Source organism: Panthera uncia, chromosome D2 (assembly GCF_023721935.1).
Source record: "Panthera uncia isolate 11264 chromosome D2, Puncia_PCG_1.0, whole genome shotgun sequence".
Classification (NCBI taxonomy): domain Eukaryota; kingdom Metazoa; phylum Chordata; class Mammalia; order Carnivora; family Felidae; genus Panthera; species Panthera uncia.
This window is the reverse complement of record NC_064818.1, coordinates 75656780-75681722: the sequence shown is the minus strand read 5'-3', so window position 1 is coordinate 75681722 and position 24943 is coordinate 75656780. Positions and strand designations below refer to the sequence as shown.

Genomic DNA, 24943 nt, shown 5'->3' with positions numbered 1-24943 from the left:
AAAAAGGAAAGGTTTGGGCCAGGCAGGGTGAGGTCTGGAACCAGACTCTAAACTCTGAGCCTGTCCACTGACTTGAGGTTTCCAATTCGGCTGGCAGGGGAGGCTCAGCTCAGCAACTTTCAGACCGCTCGTAAACCTCGGACTGCAAAGGGGCTTCGGCTATTTGGGAACCTGAGAGAGCCTGAGAGAACGAACCGTGAGAGACACAGATCTGACCGCAAACAGGTCTCCGCACAATGCACTGAGTTTTCAGAACAGTGTGTTTTGAGTGTCGTTTTCCTCTGTCAGCCTCCTGGGCAACATGGAGAAAGTTCCCACATCCCGAGGACATTCTGGAACTGAGATTTTAGCCCCAGCCATACTCTGAAGCGAGGGAAGAACATACATGGTTCCTTCACTGCTGTTTGGAAGAGAAGCTTTGCAAATCACATGGAACATTCCCTCAATTTCTACCAGGGCCTGCAGGGCGGGTCCAAATCAGATGTTTAGATGCAAAGACGATTCAAGTCCAAAGAGGTGGAGATATGACCTATTTCAAATTGACTGGAGACCTCAGGCTGGAAAGAAAAGTCGAGAAGCTTTCACTGGAGACTAGAAACCCTGACTCCCTCGGGTGTCCGGGCAGCTCCACGGGGACACCCAGTTCACCCTCAGCTGAATTCCCTGCCCAGCAATTGGATTCTGAGCACATACGACGTGCCTCAACTGCTGGGCACTGTGGATGGAGCGGTGAACAAAACCGGAAAGGACTCTCTCCTCACAGAAGCCACATCTACAGCTACCAGTTCTTTCCTACTTGAAAAGAAAGCCAAGAGATGACAGGTGAGCTGCTCAGAAAGCAGCTGGACAAGAGTGTCAGTGGCAATCCCTGAAGCCTAAAGCCTGAATTTGTTTTGTAATTTTTTTAATGTTTATTTATTTGAGAGACAGAGATACAGACAGACAGACCCTGAGCGGAGGAGGGGCAGAGACAGAGGGAGACACAGAATCGGAAGCAGGCTCCAGGCTCCAAGCTGTCAGCACGGAGCCCTACACGAGGCTCAAACTCACGAACTGCGAAATCATGACCTGAGCTGGTCGGATGCTCAATGGACGGACCCACCCAGGCGCCCCCTGAATTTTTTTTTTTTTTTTTAACACGAAATACAAATAGCAGTTCTGGTTATAAAGCACTTCCCCATGTATGTATTGTTGAAGTCATCGCTTAAAAAATGATCCCTTAATAGGAGCTTTAAAAGGAGATATTTCCTGGAAGACCTTCCCTAAACCTGCAAATGTGTGGGGTCACGGCCGTATGAACTGAAGCACTTGAACATGTGGACAACTCTTCAGGAGTCCTTGAATCTCCCTGGGGAAGCCAATACATCCTTCTAGGAGGCTTGGCCTGCTCAGGGGAATGCAGCCGGTTTTGTGGATTAATGACCAGAAAGACCTCCGCCCCGATTTGTGCGTCACTCGGGAAGAGCAGAGACCCAAAGCCAACCACACACAGCTGGGCTGGATTCAGCATCTGTGCCTGTAATGGGGACCCGTACCGGGACTCTGCCCCAGCTGAGGACATAGAAATGTTTGTTTATGAAGACTTACTATGTTCCTCATCTTACAAATGAGAGGGTGAGCCAGGGACAGTGAAAGACAAGGCGATTTCTAGGACCTCCTCCAGATCTATCACTTTCCAGATACGGGACCTCAGGACTATTATTTTATTGTCCTATTAAAGACTGTTTTAAGCTGAGAAGACAATAGTGAATCAACGGCCCCCTTCTCCAAGGTATCATTATTGTTGCCAAGGCATTATTTAACCCTAAAGTATCGAACAGAAACCCTCCAGCACACCCCACGACGGCAAAGAGCACCCAGGATGCACCAAACGAGCTAAGGGCCGGCACAGAGAGACTTTCCAGGGACCTGTGGCCCTGGCTTAGTGCCCAGCTCTGGTTACCAGCTCGGCTCAGTGAAGCGTCCTGCCTGGAATCTTAGCTGTCTCCTGGCAGCTGATCTGGGTGAGTGTCGGGTCACGGAGCTCACTTGCCTGCCTTCTTTCCTACCTGCCAAGGGGGCTTCACTGCCAGGTGCCCAGTGCCCCGTCCCCCCCTTCAGAGGCAGCAGATGACGGTGCAATAGCAGGGGGTGGTCTGGCCCCCCAGAGAAATGCCTGCTTCTTAACGTGTGTGGTTACAGGAGGCCCACACTCTATACAGGAGCTTCAGTCCCTGGTGAGGCCCGGAGGTGTTCCTTCGGACCTGAACTTGTAATCATAGCCATTTGGGGTTCTTGTTTATAATTTACCAAATGGCCAGGAAAAGATGTGAGCAAGACCAATATCAATATCGTCTCCTGTATTTTGAGGGAACGCCTTCCTGAACGTCGTTTATTCAAAATCTCACTCCTCTGCTCAGAGTGCAAAGCCTCAAAGGGCAGGCTTGGAGCCTGAGCCCCATCCGGCTTCGGCCCGGGCCACACGCAGCTGGCAGGCCAGGAAGGGTCATGGGACGCCTTCATATCCAAGAGAAGAGGCCGCTCCCTAATGCGTGTGCTGCTTCAAGATGCAGAGGCCTGAAGTTATTTTTAATGGGCCCTGTCCCATCCGAGGGCTCCTTCTGGTAATTATTTCATCAAGGACAACGCACCGGGGGAGGCCCCGACGGCCGTTCTCCTTCGACTCGCTGATGGCCAGAGCCCGGCCGGCGAGTGCCAAGATCCCCGGGCAGAAGCCGGAAGGATGCAGTCATTCCCAGGGTCGGGCAAAGCCAACTCGCTGACTCCCTCCCACCCCCCACTGCCTTAGCTTTACAGTGGAGCTCAAAGTGACTACGTTTGGCAGATGAAATGAGGTCAGAGAAAAGCCCTCCCACGGGCTATACAAATATAAGGGTATGTTACTGCTCACTGCTAAAATTTCTGGGACTTATAACATAAGTGATGAGAGAGGAAAAGGACCATTAGGAAGGGGACAACGTCCTTGCTGTCACTCTTCTGAATGTCTGAGGTGTGACAGCAATGGTGCCTCACACTGAAGAAGAGTTAGGCTCTTGAGGAGAGTGTCTGCCCCTCTGTTGAATGCAAGAAGGCGGGGCTGATGTTGCCCCGTGTTAAGGGAGACAGGAGAGCTGGGTGACCCCCAAAGGCCCATCCAGACTGGTGAATCTAAAACACTGCTCTCTTAGGGTCTCTTGGGTCAGAGCTGGGAGAGGCCTTGGAGGTTCTGTCTCCAAACGGTTCCTAATCTCCGCATCCCTAGAGACCACGCGGACGAGGTTTGTTCCCACTATGTTTCCAAAGAGTCTGCCGGGAGAGGCCATTTGCTAAGCAAGCGTTCAAAGAAAAACGCGTGTAATTGCCAATCTGAGTTTTTAATCAGTGGGAGATTGTCAGTGAGTGAGCTGGTGTAATTGTAGCCCGCACAGGTAGTTTCAATTAGCTGGGCATCTCTCTGAACGAGTTCCATCAGGGTTTCTTGAACCATTAAGACAACTTGGAGCTCTTGTGGACCTAGGTAGGGGAGTACCGATTAGCTCGACGCCCTCCTTCTACAGACAACGGAAGGAAGCCTGTGCGTGGTCACATACAAGGGCATAGTGGGGACGTTAGGAGTCAGGCAGCCGCGGTTCTACACCGATGAGCCCCGCAACACTCCACAAGTCGTGAGAGCGCAAAGCCTCTGTTTCCTCGCTTCGCCCCTAGGTGGAGAAGAGCAGAAATCCGCTCTCTGGGATGGAGAGAATGAAATGAAATCACGTTTGCTTTACTGTTGTCCCTTGGGAAATCGGTTGGTAATTATTATTTCTAACTCCAAATTTCGTTTTCCGGTGATTTGTGACTTCAGCATAACAAAGTCTCAATCACAGCTACAGCTCTGGCCAGGTTCTTTGTGGTGATGACATCAGCACCCCAGGTGCGTGTCTGGTGTGGCTGGACTTGACCCCCATGAGGTTAACAGGAAGGACAATCTGATAGGGGCCTGTGTATCCAGTTTCTACATCCAGCTGCTGGAGGGAAGCAGACTATATTAGAAAAGTGAATGCAGGGTCAGCACCTCCTGAAATTGCAACTGTTCTGTATTCATGTAGATGACAGATTTCCGATTGCCCGCCAGCTGTAATTATGGTCGGGCAGCCCGAATCTTCACGATCTTTTTCTAAGGAGGCAGGTGTAATAGGGTTTTGTTTCAAACATATAGATTTACCTATTTGTTGAACTTTTGCAGAAAACAAGCAATGATCCAAGAGGTCACCAGGCTAGTGAGTTGTCTGTGTCAGTTCAATGTTAACGATGAAGAAACAGACGTTACCACTGAACGGGCACCTGTTAGCTTAACAGCTACTATTCAAAGCTTTTGTATTTTCTACTAAAAATGCATGTATTTGCATCATCGTGACAGAACCGAGTGACCTCAGAGCGGCCCTGACCAAGCATGGAGGGCAGACAGCACAGAGATGTCCGGGGAAAGGCTGGAGGGCAGGGCGAGGGTGGGAGACAGGGCAGGGAACATTCCTGCCTCCAGCAGCCCCTGCAGGGACAGCCGAGTGGGGGCATCCGTGGGGGAAAAGTGGTTCCATCCAGTATGGCTCGTGGACCAGGTGTGTGTGCAGAGGAAAAGGAGGACTGGAGAGGGGCAAAGGGCAGGTCCCAGGGTCCCAGGGGTCAGGGAGGAGACGGTCACTGTTAAGTCTCCCAAACCCCAACCTGAAAGCCAACCGGATAGCCAACCAAAAGGGTCTGTTCCACAAAACTCACATTGCCAAAACATCCAAGTTCACATAATTTAGATGGTCCGTTCATCTTCAAACTGTAAAGAGGCAGTGTAGTTGATGAGGGAGCATAAGGCAAGCTGACAGGCTGCAACCCCCCCTGCCCCCCCTGCAAAACTCCCCAGGCAGGACAAGTGTGATATCCCTCAGGCACTGCTGGATGCCCAAGAACAAAGGAAAGGGGAAAAACAAATGGTTAACTGATAGAGATCACAGTCCTGCAGGACCCGGAGTCTCCATCTATTTACAAATATCTTAGTAAATCACAAGAAAAAGGCACTCTTATCAATAGCCTAATCTCCGGAAACCTATAGACTGTTTTCTGGAGCCCCACATCACCCCTCCATAGCGATGTGGGGAACAAAGGCTGAAGGAAATGGCAGATAAAACTGAATTTCCTTATCACCTGCAGTCCACTGACAAATACTTGAGGCCGGCAGAGTAAAACTTTTCTCCGGGAACTCCTTGAAGTCTTAATGCTAATCTTTGCTAGAGGGAGAAACAACCTTAACATGACAATAGCTAGGCCTCCAAGATCCTGTGAGTCTTCTTTAGCATATGAAAATCTCACTGGAAACTTCCCCTGGAACTTCACCTACCCCCCAACCCCATAGTAAATAACCAGTCGGTCCTCATGGTCCCGGGGCAGCTCTTCCTGTCCGGGGTCCTGTCCCCAAGCTTTAATAGAATCACCTTTTTGCACCAAAGACATCTTCAAGAATTCTTTCTTAGTCGTCGGCTCTGGACCCCACGAATCCTACCATCACCCCCAAAAACCTCATCATGGTGAGAAGACAGGCATCCAGAATCCGCCCCCGGCAAAATGAAATGGCCCTCACTGGTATCGTTCAGAGACCTTATGGGCACGAAGCTAGCCACCGAGCAGGTGATCACAGGAGAGCCTGCAGAGGAAGAAATCCAAGCTACAGCCCCCAACTACCTGCTCCCCACTTCTGCCAGTGCCCGCCCGGAGGGAGCAAGAGGGTGTTTAATGGAAGTCGTGGCCCCTCATCAGCAGCAAAGAAGCAGAGATAACATTTTCACGTGCGACGGTACTCGACTTGGTTTCTACTCCATGTTTTTGAATTGTTGGGTATCACGACCTTGGAAAGGGAGCCTCAGCACCATCACAACAGTCCCCAACGAGTGCTGGAGGGAAGCTCACAGCGGGGCAGGTGCAGGAAAGGCACACAGGGCTTGGGGCAGAGCACGATCAGGCAGGGAGATGGTTTCAGGCCTCCACAGCCTTCCTAACGGGAAAGGAAGTGTGGGAGCCAATATATAGATTCAGACACTAAACAGCGTGAGTGGAATAAGCAGTTTACAAAAAAACCTCTTGATTTCACCCAGTGATGCTGCGCTGACTTAAGATAGGTGAATTTCGCAAGCCAAAGAATCAGGAAGAAAGCTGGAAGCTAATATGTGGAAGAAGAAGAAAGCTATTGTTGAGAAAAGCAACAGGCCTGGGGGTCTATCCAAGAAAACTGTCCTCTTTGTTGGCAAGACTGGAGTGAACCCTCTGGTTTGGGGCTTGGGTAGATGGTGTGACCACACTGTGGACCATCCCGTGGGGCTGATGAGCAGCAGTGGCACCAAAGGACCCGTGGGGAGGGGCTGACCACACTGAGCATTCGGCTCGGACGATGCTGTCTGCAGCCAGGCGTGTGCTTCAAATTCACCCAGGCACATAAGCCACAGACAATGAGCCAAGCTTGGGTAAGCTCAGGATGGGAATGAGGGGGGGTGTATTAAGCTGACTGGCTCTCAGCTGGTGTCTCGGAGGTGGGGTGCAGCGGGGTTCGAGCCTCAGGCTGTTTAAAAAAATTTTTTTTAATATCTACTTATTTTTGAGACAGAGAAAGAGCATGAACAGGGGAGGGTCAGAGAGAGGGAGACACAGAATCTGAAGCAGGCTCCAGGCTCCGAGCTGTCAGTACAGAGCCCGACGCGGGGCTGGAACTCATGGACCGCGAGATCATGACCCGAGCCGAAGTCAGATGCTTAACCGACTGAGCCACCCGGGCGCCCCGAGCCTCAGGCTGTTTTCAAATGTAGACTTAGCTGGGAGGGCACCCATGGCATGGTTACCTGGCATGGAAGTTTCCTTCCTGGCCTTTTGCTCCCTAGGGACAGTGGTCTCCGAGGCAGGGTAGGGGTCCCGCTGGCCACCAAGCCGCTTACCCTCCGTGGGTGAGTTGAATTTGGTGTCATTTACGAAGGTGGACAGGTCCGAGGGCTGTGGGTAGTCCTGTTTGTCAGCCTCCAGGTCCACTGTCACACACGTCCACTTCTGGTTGGTGACCGCCAGCTTCTCCTCGTCGGTTGCATGGACCACGGCGGAGATCACCGGCGTTTCCGGGGTAGCCGCTGGAGTGGAGTCCTGGGGGCAGAAGCGAAGCAGTTGCTCTTCTCATATGGTCTCTGTGTCCCCAACTGCACCCGACCCGTCTCTGTGTCCCCAGCTGCACCTGCCCAGCCAGGCCTGGGGGTCCCCCCTAACCAGGACACGTCTCCATCACAATCCTCTGGGTCCTCGGACTCTGCCCAAAATGGTCCCGAGGAGACAAGATTCTTTCCTCTGTGACTTTCCTTTCCTGATGGCTTGTTACAGGGGGTGGTGGAGGGTTTCAGACAAATTAGGATTTTGTGTCGGAGTGATGTGGGGGCATTCCTGCTCGTTCAGTCCGAGAAAAATAAAGAACTTTAACTCTTGGCACTTTCATGACCGCAACCATCGAGTTATGTCTACACAGGGCTTCAGGGCCTGTGCAGCGATATCCTTAATATCGCCTGACGATCTGCATGCCTGTGGCTGCGGGATTTTTTCCACGGAGGGGGAGCAGCTGAGCAGGGCAGCGGGGGAGCCCCGAGTGCTAGAGCAGAGCTGGGACCGGGACCCCAGCCCCCTCTCCTGGGGCCGGGCTAGGGTCTGCGGGGCCGGGGGCCTCGCTGGCTCAGAAGGGGGCCTGACGTACACGCCCGAGGCTAACCCTCCTGGGTCTGTAATGGTACAGATCTCATACAGGGGCTGGTTAGAGCGCGATAGGCACACCTGAAGGGAGGGCCGAAGTGCCTACTTCCTCAGGGCATGATTTTGACCTCCCCTGCCTGGATTTGGTTACATAATCCAGCGCTCTTGACACACAGCCCATCCTTTCTCACCATACATTCCTGTGTCTCAACGGACTTTCTCAATTTGAAATTCATACACGTTCTCGGCTGATTAACTGGCAGAATGGACAAATGGGCTGGTGCGATTCCTACAGAATCCACGAACACTCGCTGAACATCTTTCTACTCGCGGGACGCACCGATCTTTCCCAAAGGGAAGGGATCAAAACGGTGTCTTGCAAACCGCAAGGGACGGCCCCTCCCTCCACCCCTCCACCCCTCCACGTACGAGCCAAAGAGGATGCTGGAATGTGCCCGTGACGAACAGAAGAGAAACTTCGGTTGACTAGTAGGGAATCAAAACACATGGGCTCTAACTTCCCCGGGGTGAGTGGCAAAATCGTACTTATCGAGGGAACATCGTACCTGAGAAGGTGGGTCAGAGAGAGGAGACCGTTTTGGCGACCTTTTCACCCTAAATGTGTCACTGGAAATAGAACGGAAAATGTCAACACAACAAACAGGGGCACAGAACAGTCCGGAGTTCCACAGAGTGGACCCACGCCACCGTGTCTGCGGAGTATCTGGCCCAGACCCACCCTCCAGCCCTCGCTACTCCACACCAGCTGAAAGATGTCCGTGCTGATCATTCCCACTCAACATCAGATACCGTTACTGCCCCCGAGGGAAAGAGACCTCGAGCTGGAAATCTTTAGAGAGATGCCATTTTGGAGAGCTGGCCCAGAAAATGAAGCTAAATTTAGCCAGATGTTCTTGTGTTAAAAAAGCAGATTTGGGTGCCATTAATGTATTCAGATTCATCCAAGAATGTCTGAACCAAACGGGGCGGGGGGCAGGGATCTAGGTTCCTGACACCAGTTAAGGGGAACCAGTTTACTGACTGGCCAGCCGACACAGCACATAATAGACAGCTGAAGGATCTGGGCAGAAACATGAAGGAATGTTCTGGGTCTTCAGGGAGAATTCCTTCTCACTCACTGGAACTCTGAGCGTAACGGACTCCTGCACCTCAGACGTGGGTGAGATTCTGACCAGAGACAGAGCCAGGGTTGAGACGATTTTTTTTAAAATTACAGTAGAATACACCTAACACACAATTTATCATCTTAAACACTCACGTTCAATAGCGTAAAGTACATTCACATTGTACAACCAATCTCCAGAACTCTTTTCAGGGATGAGGTGATTTCTCTAATGTCTATTCTCAACCATGGTTAACAACTCTTTTCCCTTTTTCTCCTTTATATAAATAATTGGGGGCAGGCGCAGGTCACTAGAGGCAAAGGAAAATCAGATCAGACTTATGAAAGGGTCAGAAGGAAAGCATTTTTAGCATACGTGGTTCCACTGAGTCCACTGAGTGGTCTGGGGTGGTGGTGGAGGGGGGGGGTCATTTCCCAGGCAGAATGGAAGCGTTCCCACCTGCAGACAGACCCCTGGTCTCAGGCCCCTCTGCGGTATGGTCCTGCCTCCACCAAAGCAGCGGCTTTGTGGCGGGGGCGGGCATCCCCTGACCTTAGATCCCACTACCTTTCCCTGCTCTAAATATTAACCAGATGGGGGCGCCTGGTGGCTCAGTCAGGTAAGCGTCCTGACTCTTGATTTTGGCTCAGGATCGTGGGATCAAGCCCTGCATCAGGCTCCGTACTGAGTGTGGAGCCTGCTTGGGATGCTCTCTCTCTCTCCCTCTGCCCTCTCCCCTGTTCGTGCTCTCTCTCTCTCTCTCTCTCTCTCTTAATAAATACATACATACGTACATAAATAAATAGATAATAACTGGATGGACAAAGCAATTTGGCACTCAAGTTCCTTCCCTGTGTTCTCTTCAATAAAAACGCTCCAACAATGGCATTCAGTCATGAGAAAATACTAGAAATGGTTATTTCCAGCACTTATAGCATTTGCCATATGAGCAATACAGTCACAGCTTGAAGCATATATTTATTCATGCATATAAATATATAACTGTATATTTCAGAGTTGCTAAATGGCTCTAAAACACTGAAGAAATCCCTTGGCCAGAAGCAAGCCTGAGAGACTCCACTCTACCCCAGGGCTGCTGGACCCCTGGGACCAGGCCAGCTTCCCTTGTAAAGACAGGGAAGCAGGAAAGGTACCTGTCCTTGGGCCCCCGGGAGCCGCCCAGGACATCTCTCCTGGCCGTGGGGGCAAAGCCGTGCAGGCACGGAGACGGTTTGCTCTGCCTGCAGCGACACCCAGCCGGGTGACCCGTGCACGGACAGCATGCCGATCGACACCCAGCCTGGTCCTGGGTGGCCAAGGACGCAGGCCCAGAGCAGGCTGGTGATGGCTCTCACAGCCGTGTGCTCCACTCCGAGTCAACCCACAGGTCTCAAGGAGACACAGCCCACAGATTTCCGCTTCACACGTTAGCAGGAACAAGTGACCTCAGTCGCCGCCTGCGTTGGCCGGATGCTTATTTCAACGTGAAGCCACACCCAGTACTTTGAAAGCAATCGCTCACTAGCCCAATTTGAAATGAAAGAATGGAATGAGAGCTTAAAAAAAAAAAAAAAAATGTATGGGTTTCAGATGAAGACATCGAATATGCAAGCAGGAGAGTTCCATTCCTGACAAGCAGGCAGATGTTGGGTAATCGCATTTTCACAGCCAAGCAGTTTCACTTATGCTAATCACTACGAAACAGGAAAGTAACCTCTGCTACCGGGGAGCCCCAGGCCCCGCCTCCCCGTCCCCAGGCCCAACAGAGATACACAAGCAGCAGCCACGGAGAAGAAATGAAAAGAGCTTGCAAGCAAAAACAAAAAGCAGGGGGAAGAAAAGCACATTCAGTGGAAGAGGCAGGTTCCGTTAAATTTACTTACAACAGAGAACACACAGACATCACATCTTCAACCATCCTAAGACAAGAAGACAAGAAAAAAGAGAGACGGACAGAAGGAACTGACAAAAAAGATCCATCTGCACACAATTGGCTACTGATGGGTTGGGACCCAAGAGGCATCCACTGTGAGTTCTGCTTGGGAGAGGGGGCCACATCCCGGCTTTTTGGAGAGGGGGCTGTCCGAGAACACCTTCCTCTCGTGCTTCCGATCACCCCCTAAAATGCCGGTGTTCAAAGAGCTTTGTCACATCGTGTTGGGTTCCAGGCCATCTGCACTAGAGGTGAGGACAAGAGATGGGGTGGCTTCCCTGACCTGTGTGCTCTGATGACAGGACAGACTATAACCAAACTATCTGTGCGGAAGGAGGAGGTGCGCAGTGGCTGCAGGCTGGCTCCTGTTCCAAAAATGAGGGAACGTGGCTTTGTCGTCTGAGCATTTCAGAGTTCTGTTTGAGGCTTAAAATAAAGCGTCCAACACAGATTGGATGGAATCTCTAGGAAGGGCCAGGTTGGGAAACTGATCTCAAGGTTCCTGGTTGGGGAGCCTTGGATCCCAAGACTCGCGCCTGCTTAGAGAACCTCTTCTCAGGAAGTCCCAAGTTCTTCTCAAGATAACTCCTCGGGGAGCGCAGAATGGGAGGTAAGAAGGTCTACCCTGTCTCCATTCATACCGGACAGAGGCAGAGAGGCCAGCAGCTGCGGTCTGCTCTGCTGAGTTGGTGCCAGAAGCCTGGTCTCTGTGGCCTTGTTCAGTTACTGACCCTACTTCGCATGAAGGCGGGAGAAAGGCTCTAAGTGCCCTCCCCACCCAGTATGCTGGGACCCACGTCCTGGAAATGGACCCACAGCCATCCAGGTGAGAACGCGTCTGGAGATGAATTCCAGAAGCACAGACACGTGGTTGTTAAAGGCACTCTACTTGGCAAGTGTTTGAGGACAGCTGAGCCAATTATTGGTGGCCCCCTGGGGGTCACGGGGATTTCGGGGATGGTTTCTCCCTTTCAAGTTCCCTCGATCTCTTTCTGGACCTATGGGGCCTTGGGCTCTTGTCTGCAAAAGATGGCTAGAAAAAGGGATGACAGGCTGGCTGGGGTGCGAGGAAGGGCCCAGGCCAGGCCTCTCGTTCACGGGCCTCCCAGAGACTACTGGGTTTGCCTCCTGACGAACACGTTAACGGGCAGACACAAATACGCCCAATTCTAACACTATTTGAAGGGTGGATCTCCTAGCTTCTAGGCCACCCCCAAAAGTAATTCCTGTGCCAAGCAGGGAAAAGGTTAAGTCACCCAAGCACAGATGAGTTCCCTCTCTGTGGGATCTCCCACACTCCCCCGGAGTCAAATGTCAGGCCTTCAGCTCAAGGTAAAGCCTTAAACCACTGACATAATAATGAGGCAAAAGATCAAAGACGCTAGACCCAGAGGGATTTGTGCACGGGAAATGCCACCACCGTGGGCACAGAGAGGGAGGAAAACAGGGATCGTGTTGCAAACCTGGAGGCATTATGGCAGACGGCCGAAGGGTTAGGGCAGCCGCGTTCATCCAGGCACACGACCCGGGCTCACAGCCGAGGCACAGCCCCCGAACTTACCACCTGCACCCCTGCACTTACGTCTTGAGGGGCGTCTTCTTCTTCTTGGCGGGCTTGTTCAGCCCATCCCCGTCCACTCCGTTGGCTTCGATGGCACTCGCTGGGATCTCAAAGGAGGCTGGGGATTTAGAAGGTGAGGCTGGGGTTTTAGAGGACGTCTTAAAAGGGTCAATGGATTCGTCGCAGGCGTCTGCGTCAAAGTTGTAGGACTGTTGGGGCAGTTTGGGGGACTCTTGCATTTTTGAGGTGGAAGAAAAAGGGTTAAAATTGGGGTCGTCCCACTTGTCAATATCAAAGGTGTAGGTACCCTTGGCAATAGGGATGTCATTGGGTTCATCGGGGGACCGGGTAGGTGAGGCAGGAGCGTTGTCGAGTTTCTCGGGTGTTTTTTTCATCTTTGGCCTCCTTAGGGGCATTTTGGCAACCGGCTTTTTGCCTAGCTTTTTGGTAGGAGGGGGGTTTTCCTGCTGGGTGTCCCAACTGCCCTTGTCCTCAGAATAGTCAAACTCCAGCCTCACCGAGAGCCCTTTGACCGGGGAGTCCTCCTGCCCCCCACTATCCGACGGGGTCACCTCCACCGCCTCCGGAGCCGTGGCAAGAGGCAACGTCTTCCTTCCCACGGGGGGTGAGTTCTGCACTCTGCCGCTTCCGGAAGCTGGGGGGACGGCCCCTTCGGCACCCTGTGGGTCCAGAGGGCAGGCGGCCCTGGGCACGGCAGCAGGCTCCAGGGGTGCCTCCTCTGCCAGGGCTGGTGCAGAAGCTTCCGTCTTGGTCTCGACTGCTCTGTTCTCCTCACTGGGGCCAGGACTCTCTTCGACTGGCTCTTGTGGTGTCTCTTTCACCGGGGGGGTTTCCGTGGGTTTCTTGGCGGTCTGCTTCTTTTTTAAGGAAGGCGGCCTCGGTTTTTTAGTTCGCTTAAGGGTACTGGAGGCACTGCTTGGGCCCGCGCCGTAGGCATCTGGGGCCAGGGCCACGGCCTCGGCGTTGCCTGAGCAGGAAGCACCATCGAAGTCACTGGCTTGCAGGCTGAGAGACCGGGAGAGCGTGGACTTGGAGACGGGGACAGAATCCGTGGACTTCCTCCGCGTGTTCACTTTGCATTCCTGACTCTTAGAGTCCGAGCAGCGGGGCTCCAAGGTCTGGAAACCGTCCACCAGCTCGATGGTGTCGAAGTCTAAGTTGTAAGTCCCGCTGCTGGCTATAGGCTTGTCTTCATCGAAGACGGCAGAGAAGGAGTGTGACGGGGGGCGGAAGGGGCTCCCCTCCACCGAGCTGCTGCGTGGGCCATCGGGGACACAGGCTGTCTCAGAACCGCATCCTGAGGAGAAGGAGACAAAGCAGTCACCGAAGGACGAAGGACACGGGACACTGGACTGCTTTCATCTCGTGCCAGACTACCACCCTCTAGGCAGAGTCCCCAGGACCCCCGGGCCCCCGCTGGGTGGGCGCGGTGCGTGGGCACCAAGTCTGCTCTCACCCATTATTGGCTCCAGACCCCAGGTAGGCTTACCCTCCGGTCCCTCATCCGCCAAATGGGAGTGACGCGGGCTGTTTGGGGGACAGCTCAAATCATTCAGTCATTCCAAAAACGTTTACCAAGTTCCCAGTCGGGACTAGGCACCATTCTGGGTGTCGGAGATTCAACAATGAACAAAACAGACAAAAATCCTTGCCCTTCCGGAAGGTACACCCTTCGGGGAGAAGACAGTTAAGAAATAAATAAACAAGCAAAATGCACAGACTGCCAGATGGTGATAGGTGATATGGAGAAAAATAAAGCCAGGGTACGAGTGCTGCAATTTTAAAATAAAGGAGTTGGCAAAGCTCTCCAGGGAGGAAAACACTGAAGCAAAGATCAGAAACATGGGAAGGGCGTGAACCAGGAGCATATCGGTGGGGGTGTGAGGGGAGCATCATAAGCAAAAGGAACAGCAAGTGCAAAGGTCCTGGGGTAGAAGCACGCTAACGTGTTCAAGAAACCTCAGAGGCCAGTGTGACTAAAGCAAGGGAGAGGAAGACAGCCATTAGCATCATCAAGCCTGTTTTTGACTACTCGGAGCTTGTTGTGAGAACAACTGGAAGCCTTTCTGTGGAGGCCCCCAGGCCACTGCAGCAGGGCTGAGGATGCCCTGCTTGCCACCTGTCCTTATGCCAGGTGTCCCCTATAATCTCTCCCTCCAACTCTGCTTGCCATGCTCCTCTTCTTGGCCTTACCTCTAGTCCATTCCCTCTCCTCTCTTTGCTGCTTTTTTAAAAAAATTTTTAACACTTTTATTTATTTATTTTTATTTTTTTTATTACGTTTCTTTATTTCTGAGAGGCAGAGAGACAGAGGACGAGTGGGAGAGGGGCAGAGAGAAAGGGAGGCACAGAACCCAAAGCAGGCTCCAGGTTCCGAGCTGTCAGCACAGAGCCCGACGCGGGGCTCGAACCCACCCATGAACCCTGAGATCATGACCTGAGCCGAAGTCGGACATTCAACCGACTGAGCCACCCAGGCGCGCCGTTTTGCTGTTCTTGCTGGCTTCCCCACCGCCACAGCCACTGCCGTCCACGGAGGCTGCTCCTTATCTTAAAACATGCCGTGCACACTCTACTTGTTGGCCACGAAATGCTCCATCACCCGATGACCCCACCGTTCCATGGGGATTTGGCCAGCCTGGCCTTGGCTTGGCTACCCTGGGCTCTCCCCGTGCCAGGTGGTGCCTTTCATGCATTTCTGGGTTCACAGCTCTCCTGGGCAGTCAGGAGGCCAGAAAGTGGCCAGAGAACAAACACTATGTCACTGGACAAAGGAAGACAAATGTTGCAAAGAGGTCTGCAGAAGAAGGGATGGGAGAGTCAGCACAGGTATGGCCTGGGACGGTGTCTCTAAAGTTGGGTTTCAGTGATGGGGGTCATGCCCCCAGCGCCCACCCCGTGCCCGGCTGGGATGGCTGCCGGATAAAATACAGGATGTTCAGTTAAAGCTGAATTTCAGATAACTGAGTAGTTTCTAGTATACAATATGTCTCAGTAATTCCTTGTTTATCTGGGATTCGGATTTAACTGGGTGCCCTGTATTTCTATTTGCTGAATCTGTCAGCCCTCTCTATGCCTCATCCCAGCAAATGTACAAGGTTTGGGAAATGCTCAGCTAACACTGAACTGGCCTGTCGCTGTAGATTTTCTCAGAGCAATTCATGCTCACTATTGCAAATGCCCAGGGCGTGAGTATTTTGTACGGTGCTTCCGGAACTTTGCTCACAAGCATATCTTTCTCTTGAAGCACCTGGGAGAGGAAGTGCTGGGGGAAGGGGGTGCGGGCGGGGGATGACATCACAAGGAAAGTCCAAGCCTCCCAAGTTCAGGGACTGGTCTGGTCATCTTTGCTCTCCCTGGACTTGTCCCACTTTCTTTGCAGACTCCAAAAACACCTCTAGGGGCACCTGGGTGGTTCACTCGGTTAGGCGTCTGACTTCCGCTCAGGTCACGATTTCCTGGTTCATGGGTTTGAGCCCCACATCGGGCTCTGTGCTGACAGCCTGGAGCCTGCTTCTGATTCTGTGTCTCCCTCTCTCTCTGCCCTTCCCCTGCTTGTGCTCTGTCTCTCTCTCTCTCTCAAAAATAAATAAACATTAAAAAAAAAATGCCTCTGGAAGCACATCTATTCATGGTTCAAAACTTCTTCATCTCTTCGGTGCCCAGCGCCACCCAGGCCCTACTTGGAGGAGATGGACGGAGAGCTTCCTTGAAACTTCACAGCTCTTTCCACTGAAAGATGCCTCCCTCACCTCAAAACACTCCTGCTTCCTTTCCATCTCAAAAGAAGAAGATTCCTCCCTGCTTCTTTTTTTTTTATGTTTATTTATTTTGAGAAGTGGGGGAGGGCAGAGAAAGAGGATCCCAAATAGGCTGTGTGTTGTCAGCATGGGGCCTGAAACGGGCGCTGGAACCGTGAGATCCTGACCTGAGCCAAAATCAAGAGTCAGATGCTTAACCAACTGAGCTACCCAGGCGCCCCCTGCTTCTTTCTTAAACCAACTCCCTCCTGCTTCCTCCAGGACCTGGCACCTTCAAGCACCCCATCCTCCTGCCCGGACACACGGCACAGAGGCCACAGAGGGACCAGGGGACCCAGTGGAACAGGTGCTTTCGAGTGGGCCTTGAAAGAGGGAGAAAGAACCTCAGCCCCTTCCATCATTCCCAAAGCAAGATCCACAACCGCCAGCCTCTTCTCTTTTCAGGCTGCCTCGTGCCTTCCGAGGTCTTTCCGATGTCAGGGGTCCCCCCGAATCATGCAACATGCAGCAGATATTCAGCTTAACCATCTGCTCATTGTTTGACCCAGACCAAAACGTCCCTGCCTGAGTAATGCTCTTTCCTCTTTAGAACCGATATTCATGGGCCAGGAAACCTAATCTTGCTTCAGGGTTTCTTGGCCTTGGCACTGTGGCCATTTTGGGATGGTTAGTTAGTTCTTTGATGCAAGGGGTCCTTCTGTTCACTGCAGGATGTTTAGCAGCGTCTTTGGCCTCTACCCACTAGATGCCACCGGCATGCCAACGCCAGTTGTGACAACCAAGAACGTTTCTAGAAATTGCCAAATGTCCCCGTGAGGGGCACAAGAGCCCCTGGGTGAGAACTGCTGTCCTACTGCGTGGTATTCAAGCAGGTCGCTCCACAGGGCCCATTATGGGGCTGGGGGGAGGGGGGGGGCTTCTAAGTGCTCTTCAGAGGAATCCTGGGCAAGGTGGCTTTCACAGACCCGAGAAAAGGTCACTGCCATGCGCGGGCCCTGATTTTCCAAAGCAAGTGTGGTCTGATTGGGTTCCCTGCCCCTCCTACCAGATTTCTAAATTCCACTCGCTGTATCTGCATGAAGACCATTCATTCATTCGCTCCACAAATAATCTGGGTTCCTCCTCCTTGTGCGCCCCATCGGTGTAGACCCGGGCAATGCCTGCCCAGGCTCCAGGTTTTGGTTCAGTCTGATAACAAAAAGAGCATCTCTGGTTCATCATATGGAGGCTTGCTAGGGGGGTTCCCAAGGGCATCACTCAGCTCGGGCCACCATAACAAAGTACCACAGAACCTCTCGATGGCAGGTGGCCATCTCCTCTGTGGCCTCACACGGCCTTTTCTCCGCACGAGCTCATCCCCAAGGGCCTCTTCCTCTTCTTACACGGACGCAGTTCTATTGGATTAAGGCCCCACCCTTATGACCTTGTTTAACCTCCATCACCTCGTTAAAGGTCCTGTCACACTAGGGGCTACGGCTTCAACATAAGGATTTGGGGGAACACAATGTCATCCATTAACACCAGTGCGGGGCAGTCAAATCCCCAAGCTAAGGTTAAAAACAAACGTGTGTGGAAACGAGAGGGATTTCCAAGGAAAGAGAGAAAGCTAGTAAGGGACACTCGACTGGTATCACCCTACCATCTCCAAAGGCCACATTTTGCAGCCTCGTGGGGCCGTTTCTAACTGAGCACTTACTGCCAGCTGTGCTGGTGCCTCTCTCTCCGCCCCCCTTGCCCCAGCCCCCAACTCTGGACAGGGATCCGTGGGCCCAGAGGACCAAACGTGTCAACCCGTGGCACCCCAGCGCTCACACACTCTCACCTTAAACCAACAGACCAAAGGAAATGGTCTCATCCACAGGGGGCACAGATTTACATCTTCTGGGTACCCGAACAATAATCTATTGCACTTAGCAGTGTTTATTCTGGCAAAAATCTCCATTTTAAGCAGGCTAACGAGATCTAAATGGAGCATTATTGGTCTTCATGTGGCATTTCACTGGCAGCCGTGGGCCACTCAGAGCAAGTCCAGGAGAATTCAGCACTTTCCAAACCTGCCTATCGTGAGACACATCCAGACACTCGTTAAAACCCCAGCCTCCCGGCTCCAACCTGAAGCAGCAGCTTGGCACAGCTGGAGTGGGGGCTCCGAACCCCCACTTCCACAGGTGCCACGGGCAGCCGTGAGAGGGAAAGTCGGGGGGCTGGGCTGGCTCACCTCACCTGTGCCCTATCAGGACCTATCCTAGCTCTGAAAACCTCCAGGGGCCACAGCTGAGTATTTGGCCACAGAAATGGTTTGGAGGAGAAGCCTGGATCGGCCTGGATCGATCTCTCTGAGGCCAGCTCTGATCGCCTGTGGGGATTCTGCCTCTGAGACGTGAGCCGTCGGGGAGGGCGGGAGTGACCGCAGAGGCAGCCCGTGTGCCTGGCCAGCAAGAGAGGCAGGAGGCCCGTGGGAAGTCGGCTTCTCTTCCAAACCCAGTGGATCTTCAGATTCCCACGGAGACCCTTGCTGGGTCCTGAGGACCACCACCCCGGCCCCGCCAACCCAGTGGGGCTGTGCCCGCTATTTCCTGGACACGTGCACTGATCACACACAACCTCCCTTCAGATGCCAAAGGCTGAAGAGGGAGTTCTCTCTGAAAAGCGGCTTATTCCCACCAGACCCCGCCTTGTGAGCAGCTAGATGGAAGTGGTCCTTCTTAGGACCACTTCTTAGGAGAGCCCTGCTAGGAGGAGCAAAAGGTGACCTCACCCCACGGCACCCAGGAGCACTGTGGGGGCACAGTCCCCCTGGAGGGCGGTGTGCAAAGCTGGGATTTGTGCAGCTGGGGGCTGGGTCCCGGCTCTGCCTAGCGCCCGGAATGTCACTTCTCCCCTGCCCCGCTGACTGCCGCTTCCCCCCTGCCTGCTCCCCCTGCCCCGCCGGGGCTCTCCTCACACAGGGCTGCCCGCCAGGCACGCCCCCGTCCGCCCCTGGCCAGGCTCACTCCCAGGAGGCTGACAGAGGTACCAGCAGGGCTAACAGCTAACAACTAACCTCGCCGTGACTCCGACAGTGGCCACTCCTGCTCCTTTCAGTCTCTGTGTCCCCAGACTTCCCTCCCACCATCCCTCAAGCGTAACGGTGGGCATGAAACCAGCAGTTCCGGAAAAGTGCTTTCTGTACAAGCGAAAGGAGATAGCATCCAGACACATCGCTAGGATGACGCCACACAACCCAGTTCTGACTCAAGCGGAGTCTGGGCTGACGAGTCCACAGGCACATAAACCCGGGCTCTGCCGCTGATCAGCTGGGTGGCCCTGGCCAAAGTCTCTTAACCCCACTGTGCCTCATTGTCACTGGCCCCGGTACCACCTCCCGGCTGCTACAGAAATTAGAGCTCATGCTTCTGACAGTGGCTGCTGCAAAGAAAATGCTCACAATTGTTACTTGTTGTTCTATTCTTTTTTTTTTTTTTTTCTTTTGAGAGCGATCAAACAAGAGGGGGAAAGGGATGGAGGGAGGGAGGGAGGGAGAGAGTGAGAGAGAGAGACAACATCTTAAGCAGGTTCCATGACCAACACAGAGCCCAACGTGGGGCTCGATCTCACAACCAACTATGAAATCATAACCTGAGCTGAAACCAAGAGTCGAGTGCTTAACCAGAGGAGCGAGCCACCCCGGTGCCCCTGTTCTATTCTTAGCAAAAGTCATCTGTCAAAGGGGCACCGGGGTGGCTCAGCTGGTGAAGGGTCCGACTTCTGCTCGGGTCATGATCTCACAGTTTGTGAGTTCGAGTCCTGAATCGAGCTCTCCGCTGTCAGCATAGAGCTCTTCTGTGATCCTCTGTCTCCCTCTCTCTCTGCCTCTCCCCCCTCCTCAAAAATAAATATTTTTTAAAAGGCATCTGTAACAGGAAAACATATATGGAGCCCAGCTTATACTCATCCCAGTAGAGAGCGAGCCACCTGCCCGGGTGTGTGGGGCCCATGAGCATCCTGAGATACTCTTGTGACTCACTGGGCCGTGAGGGGCCACTGTGCTGGACACTGAGTGCAGTCAGATCCCCTGATGAGGTCATTAAGGGAAGTCAGTGTGAGTCCAGAGGCTCAGGGCCCCTCCAGGTTCTCGGTATGCCCACCCTCCTCCCGTTTGTGACTCCTCTGAGCCTCAGCTGTAAATCAGGCATTCTTGTGAGGCTGAAAAGGGAGAACCATAGAAGCACCTAGCACAGGGTATAGCAGCACCGGGACGTGGCAGCCGGGGGGCCCCCAACTCTTGCACATGCCACAGTGACACCCACTCCCTGTGCCCCTGCCCCAGGCTGGGCTCCCGGATGCCTTCCTATCTCTCTGCGGGGACACCCCTGCAGAGCAACCTCAGGGGAGAAGAAGGCAAGTGACAGTGAGTACGGAGCCATGGTCCCCTGTGGGGACAGAAGCCACTAGGTGTGCTGAGCTCCTTTCTGAGTCAATCTGAAGACGGTGGCCACGAACCACTGTGTGGAACAAAACCACTGCCTCGGCAAAGGCCACACTTTCCATGGGGCAGAGAGGAAAGACCCAGGGCACGCAGGGCAGTGTCTCCAGTCACCTCCAAGGCCCCAGTGTGGGCCTTCCCGGCGCTGGGCAGTCTCCCAGCGAGGGTAAGAAAACAGGTTTTATCCCGGAGGGGAGCAGTGTTCCCGAAGGGAGGACAACCACGGGAGGAGTCCACCTCTGGTATCACGGAAGTGCTTCCTTCACTGGCCATCTGCCTGCTGCTCACCTCACAACTGCTTGCCCATCCCCTGCCTCGGGGTACTTAAATGCACCAGCTCAGTCCACCGGCGGAGAGCAGCCCTGTCCCCAAATGGAAGGGAGTCAAGAGGTCTGGGTTCCGATCCCAGAGCCCCTCGTGTGCTGTGAGATGGAGGGCGTGGTCTGGAAGCCCCGCATCTCACTGGGGAAGCAGGTGGTTGTTACCAGACGCGCAGAGATGCCGTGAGCACAGGGGATGAGTCTCGGCTGAGTGGGAGATGAAATGCACAAAGGACCCAGCGTCGGCCCAGCACACGGTGGACGCTTAAGCGGGCGCTATTACTTAATTATGTGGCATTCACTTATGTCCCTCATTGACCGGCTTTGAGCTCTGATAACATGGCCAACATACAGCAGCCACGCGCTGCAATCTCAGAACCAGGGAAGGTCAGAAAGGGAAGGAGGTTCTTCCGGACAAGAAAACTGGGCTCAGACAAGCTTCATTCCGGCCCGGCCCCAAAGAGGGCCAGATACAGGTGAGCACACAGTATCTCCCAATCTTCTGTCCCAGGGGGCACAAACAGCTGGCAGGACCCAGGGTAAGGTAGCTGATTGTTTTGTACAATGTGGATTTCCAGGAGCACAAATCATGTCTTTATTCACAGCCGAGGGTCTAGTCTATTATTTCATGTGGCTCTTCCGGCCCCTTTAGCAATATCCCAGGCACTCTGCAGAGGCAAACCAAACAATAGACATCCCCCCTCTGCCCTTTCTTTCCTGTGGTTCTCCGAAGGAACGTTTCTTCCCCTCTAGCCACCTCTGAAAGCAGGCACTCCCGCCTTCTCAGGCCTCTGTTGTGCCCCATGCTGTCTGCAGAATGGACAGGCAGACTTTCCTAATAACTGAAGGAAATCAAATGGATCTCTGTACAGCCCAAGCCAGGGGGGCGTTAAGCAGTCACAATCCCAACCGTAAGAGTCCGTATTGTGTAATCCACATATATTTAGCTCCCCTGGAATTTTCTGAGAAGGAGAAGCGTAAAGTCCCTGTTCAAAGACTCCAACTGGTGGAATCAAAAGTTCCGTGGGGCTGTGACTCGTGGCAATTACCAGCTCCAACCCCTTCCGGGTGGGGGTTATCTCTTAATCCCCTACAATGTTCATTCTTTCAGAAACTGGCGTCTCAGAAAGAGGCGGGTGCTGTGTGTGTGAGTTTGTTTTTAAGGATGCAGACTGTTCTTTGCTTTGTTGAAAAGCAAGCCAGGCAGCAGGAACAAGGGCAGGCCACAGAAAGAAAAGAAGCAGCAAACCATCCCCAGACGCAGCAAGGATACGTGGCTGGAAATTCTGGAAGGTGCACAGTTGCTCACAGCAATGGCCTTCCCTGGTCACTCCCTGGTGCGTGGGGATGGTCTGTGCACTGCAATACACCATCATTTTCTGCCAAATTCTTTCCTAAAGTGCCCCACACATTATGGGCATGACTTGTACCCACACAAAAAAAGAATCGTTTATTCCTATGCACACGTTTGACCTAGGAATTATAATCTATTTGTCATCCATGATTAGTTTTTACAATATTATAGGAAGAGAATTATTATATGCTTTCCAGTATGAAAGAAAAAATGGTAATGCTTAAGACTCAGCAGGCCTGGCTCCTTCTCCACCTCAAAACCAAATAAATTACAAGAATTCCCCTCTTCGGGTCCAGCACCTAGAACTGGCCATACAGAATCAGACACTACTAACTGATGAGCTGTCCAAGATGGGAGAATCTGAAAACTGCACTTGCCAGACAGCAGCAAAGACATCTGCCCTCCCTAAAAATGGTCCTAACCCTTTCCCCCCAGGGCAAGGGAGTGTATTTGCTTGCGGATCAGCCCTGGAGAGTCAACCCTTTCTAAAGTAAGGGTCTGTTTGAACCCAGGCAGGTATAAAGAACTCTACCCATTTCTTTGTAAAACCAACATCAAGATCAAAATGTCATTTTATTTTACAGTTCACCTGGTTCCTGGCCAGGGCAAGAGTATGAACGGAGGCCCAGCCATCAGCCTGTTCCTTCTCCACTCACCCAAGCCCCATCCCTCACCTGGGGTGGCCTTGAGCACAGATACGTGGACATCCCACCTGTAGGCCCCAGGCCCATCCTTGGTTCCTCCTTGGCGGAGAGGTACAAACATGGGTACAGTCAGCCCTGGGAAGATGGGCCATGAGAAGGGGACTAGGCGGGCCCAGGAAGTGGCTGCCCCCAGGTATCCACAATGTGGTGTAAGGGGAGGTTGGCCAGGCAGCCCCACCACATAGCAAGGGCTGTGGCTGGAAGAAAGCCAGAGTGAGGCCGTCTAAACTACAGGGCCCAAAGCAGATAGGTAGTCCAGGTTTCGGGACGGTACCACCTGGCCCCCTGACCAGCCTGCTGGGCCATTTCTGGAACCACCTGACTCCCGACCGGCCTGTAGAATCGGTTCTGGGACCACTTGGCCCACTGACCAGGCTAGGGGGCCATACTTCTGGGACCACTTGGCCCCTGACCAGCCTGTGGGGCCATTTCTGGCAGTCCCCATCTCCTTCCAGGTCTTGTTAAACCTTCAGGCTGGAGGTGGTCCCACCCCTGCAGTATAACCGGAGGATGTATGCAGAGAGCACCAGCTAGGTGGGCAGGCTGGGGAATGAGCTCTGTCGTCCCCCCCGCCCCCACCACCTCTAGGAACCACCACATCTGAAAGGCACGGAAAGGTCTATGTTTGAAGTCACACTAGGGAAGAAAGTGATATGAAATCAGGTAACTTGTGATTAACGAGGAATAATGAACTATCCACGAGCGGGTTTGGCTATCTATGGCTTTCTCTTCTTTCCCATTTACCGCTTATCTCTATTCCCAAGCCCATGGGGGCTATGGTCTTTAATAAAAATGCAGGTTCATGCGGGCTGTCCAGACAGAACCAGTGTTCTTACAGGGCCCAAGGGCTACATACTAGAACCCAAGATAGAATCCCAAACAGAAACCTCCCAGACCCGCTTGGCCCATCAAATCCAATTCTGGATGCCAGGTGGTTTCTCCACAGGCCTCCGTATAATCCACTATATCTGCTCACTCTTAGTTTTCATTCACAAAACACAGCCCAGAGCAGAGGCCCCAGAGGCTGGGAGTGTCTAAAGAGCCCCAGTGACGGCCCCCTGGAGTGGGTGCCCTCCTCCAGCTGCCCCAGCCCACGGCTGCCCCCAAACTCCCCCGGGGAGCACCTGACCTTGGTTACCTGGTTCTTCCACAGGAGGCTGTGTGCTGATCTCAGGTTCTGGAGTGACTTCGGGGGGCGGCGGAGGTGGGGCTGGTGGGGCTTTCACAGGAGTCGTCGACTCAGGGGTCTCGAATGCTTCTTCAGAGTCAGAACTCCTGATGGAGAGAAGAGAGGAGAAACGCAAGGTTAGGTGGGGGCCAGGGCTGAGTCTGCTCCGAGGGGCCAGGGGTCAGTGCTGCTGAGGACGTGCGGCCCCCACTGCACATGGGGGTGAGGACTTTGACCCCCCACCCGAGACTGCTAGAATCAGGCTCACCCAATTCGACTGTTCCAGGACAGACGTGAGCAAAATCATTTCCCCTCATGATTCCCAAGAGGGAATCTCATTATCACCAGCTTTGTGCCCAAATGATATATGCTTTGAAACTTAGCTCTAAGAAAAATTCCTATTTCTGGCCTTAGTGGCAAATACAAACACAGGGGAATCTTTTGGTCAACACTGACACCAATTCACTCAAACTGATATTCCCAGGAACGCATTTCAATGCCATGATTCCAACATGCTGTAGGATCCCCACTCCACGAAACCAAATCTCATATGGCCTTTCTCCACCCTGTCATTCTCTCCTGCTGCCCTTCCTTCCCAGAGCTTCTCACAACTTATTATGGATTTATTCACCTTCTAATTGTGTTAATTGTCTCTCTCATCTACCGAGCTTCAAGGCCATGATGGCAGCCAATCTGGTTTCTCACAGCATTTCTGAGCTGAAGCCAAAAGGCAGTGAATAACATCTGTTGACTGAAAGAAAGAGAGAAAGAAAGAAAGAAAAAGAAAGGAGGGAGGAAGGGAGAAAGAAA

General features: G+C 52.9%; 1 protein-coding gene across 4 annotated transcripts in view; it reads right to left on the bottom strand.

Moving 5' to 3' along the window:
• LOC125933013 (transforming acidic coiled-coil-containing protein 2-like) overlaps window positions 1-24943 on the bottom strand; it is a 124976-nt gene that overhangs the window by 29007 nt on the left and 71026 nt on the right. For 2 of the 4 annotated variants that reach the window (XM_049645862.1, XM_049645863.1), the window contains 4 exons: window positions 24095-24240; window positions 12362-13658; window positions 8289-8349; window positions 6933-7131 (listed from right to left, as the gene is read on the bottom strand). In XM_049645862.1, coding sequence (XP_049501819.1) covers window positions 6933-7131; window positions 8289-8349; window positions 12362-12756 — 655 coding nt within the window. In that variant the 5' untranslated portion in view covers window positions 12757-13658; window positions 24095-24240. The remainder of the gene's footprint in view (window positions 1-6932; window positions 7132-8288; window positions 8350-12361; window positions 13659-24094; window positions 24241-24943) is intronic. The other 2 variants (XM_049645865.1, XM_049645864.1) reach the window with 1 other exon arrangement.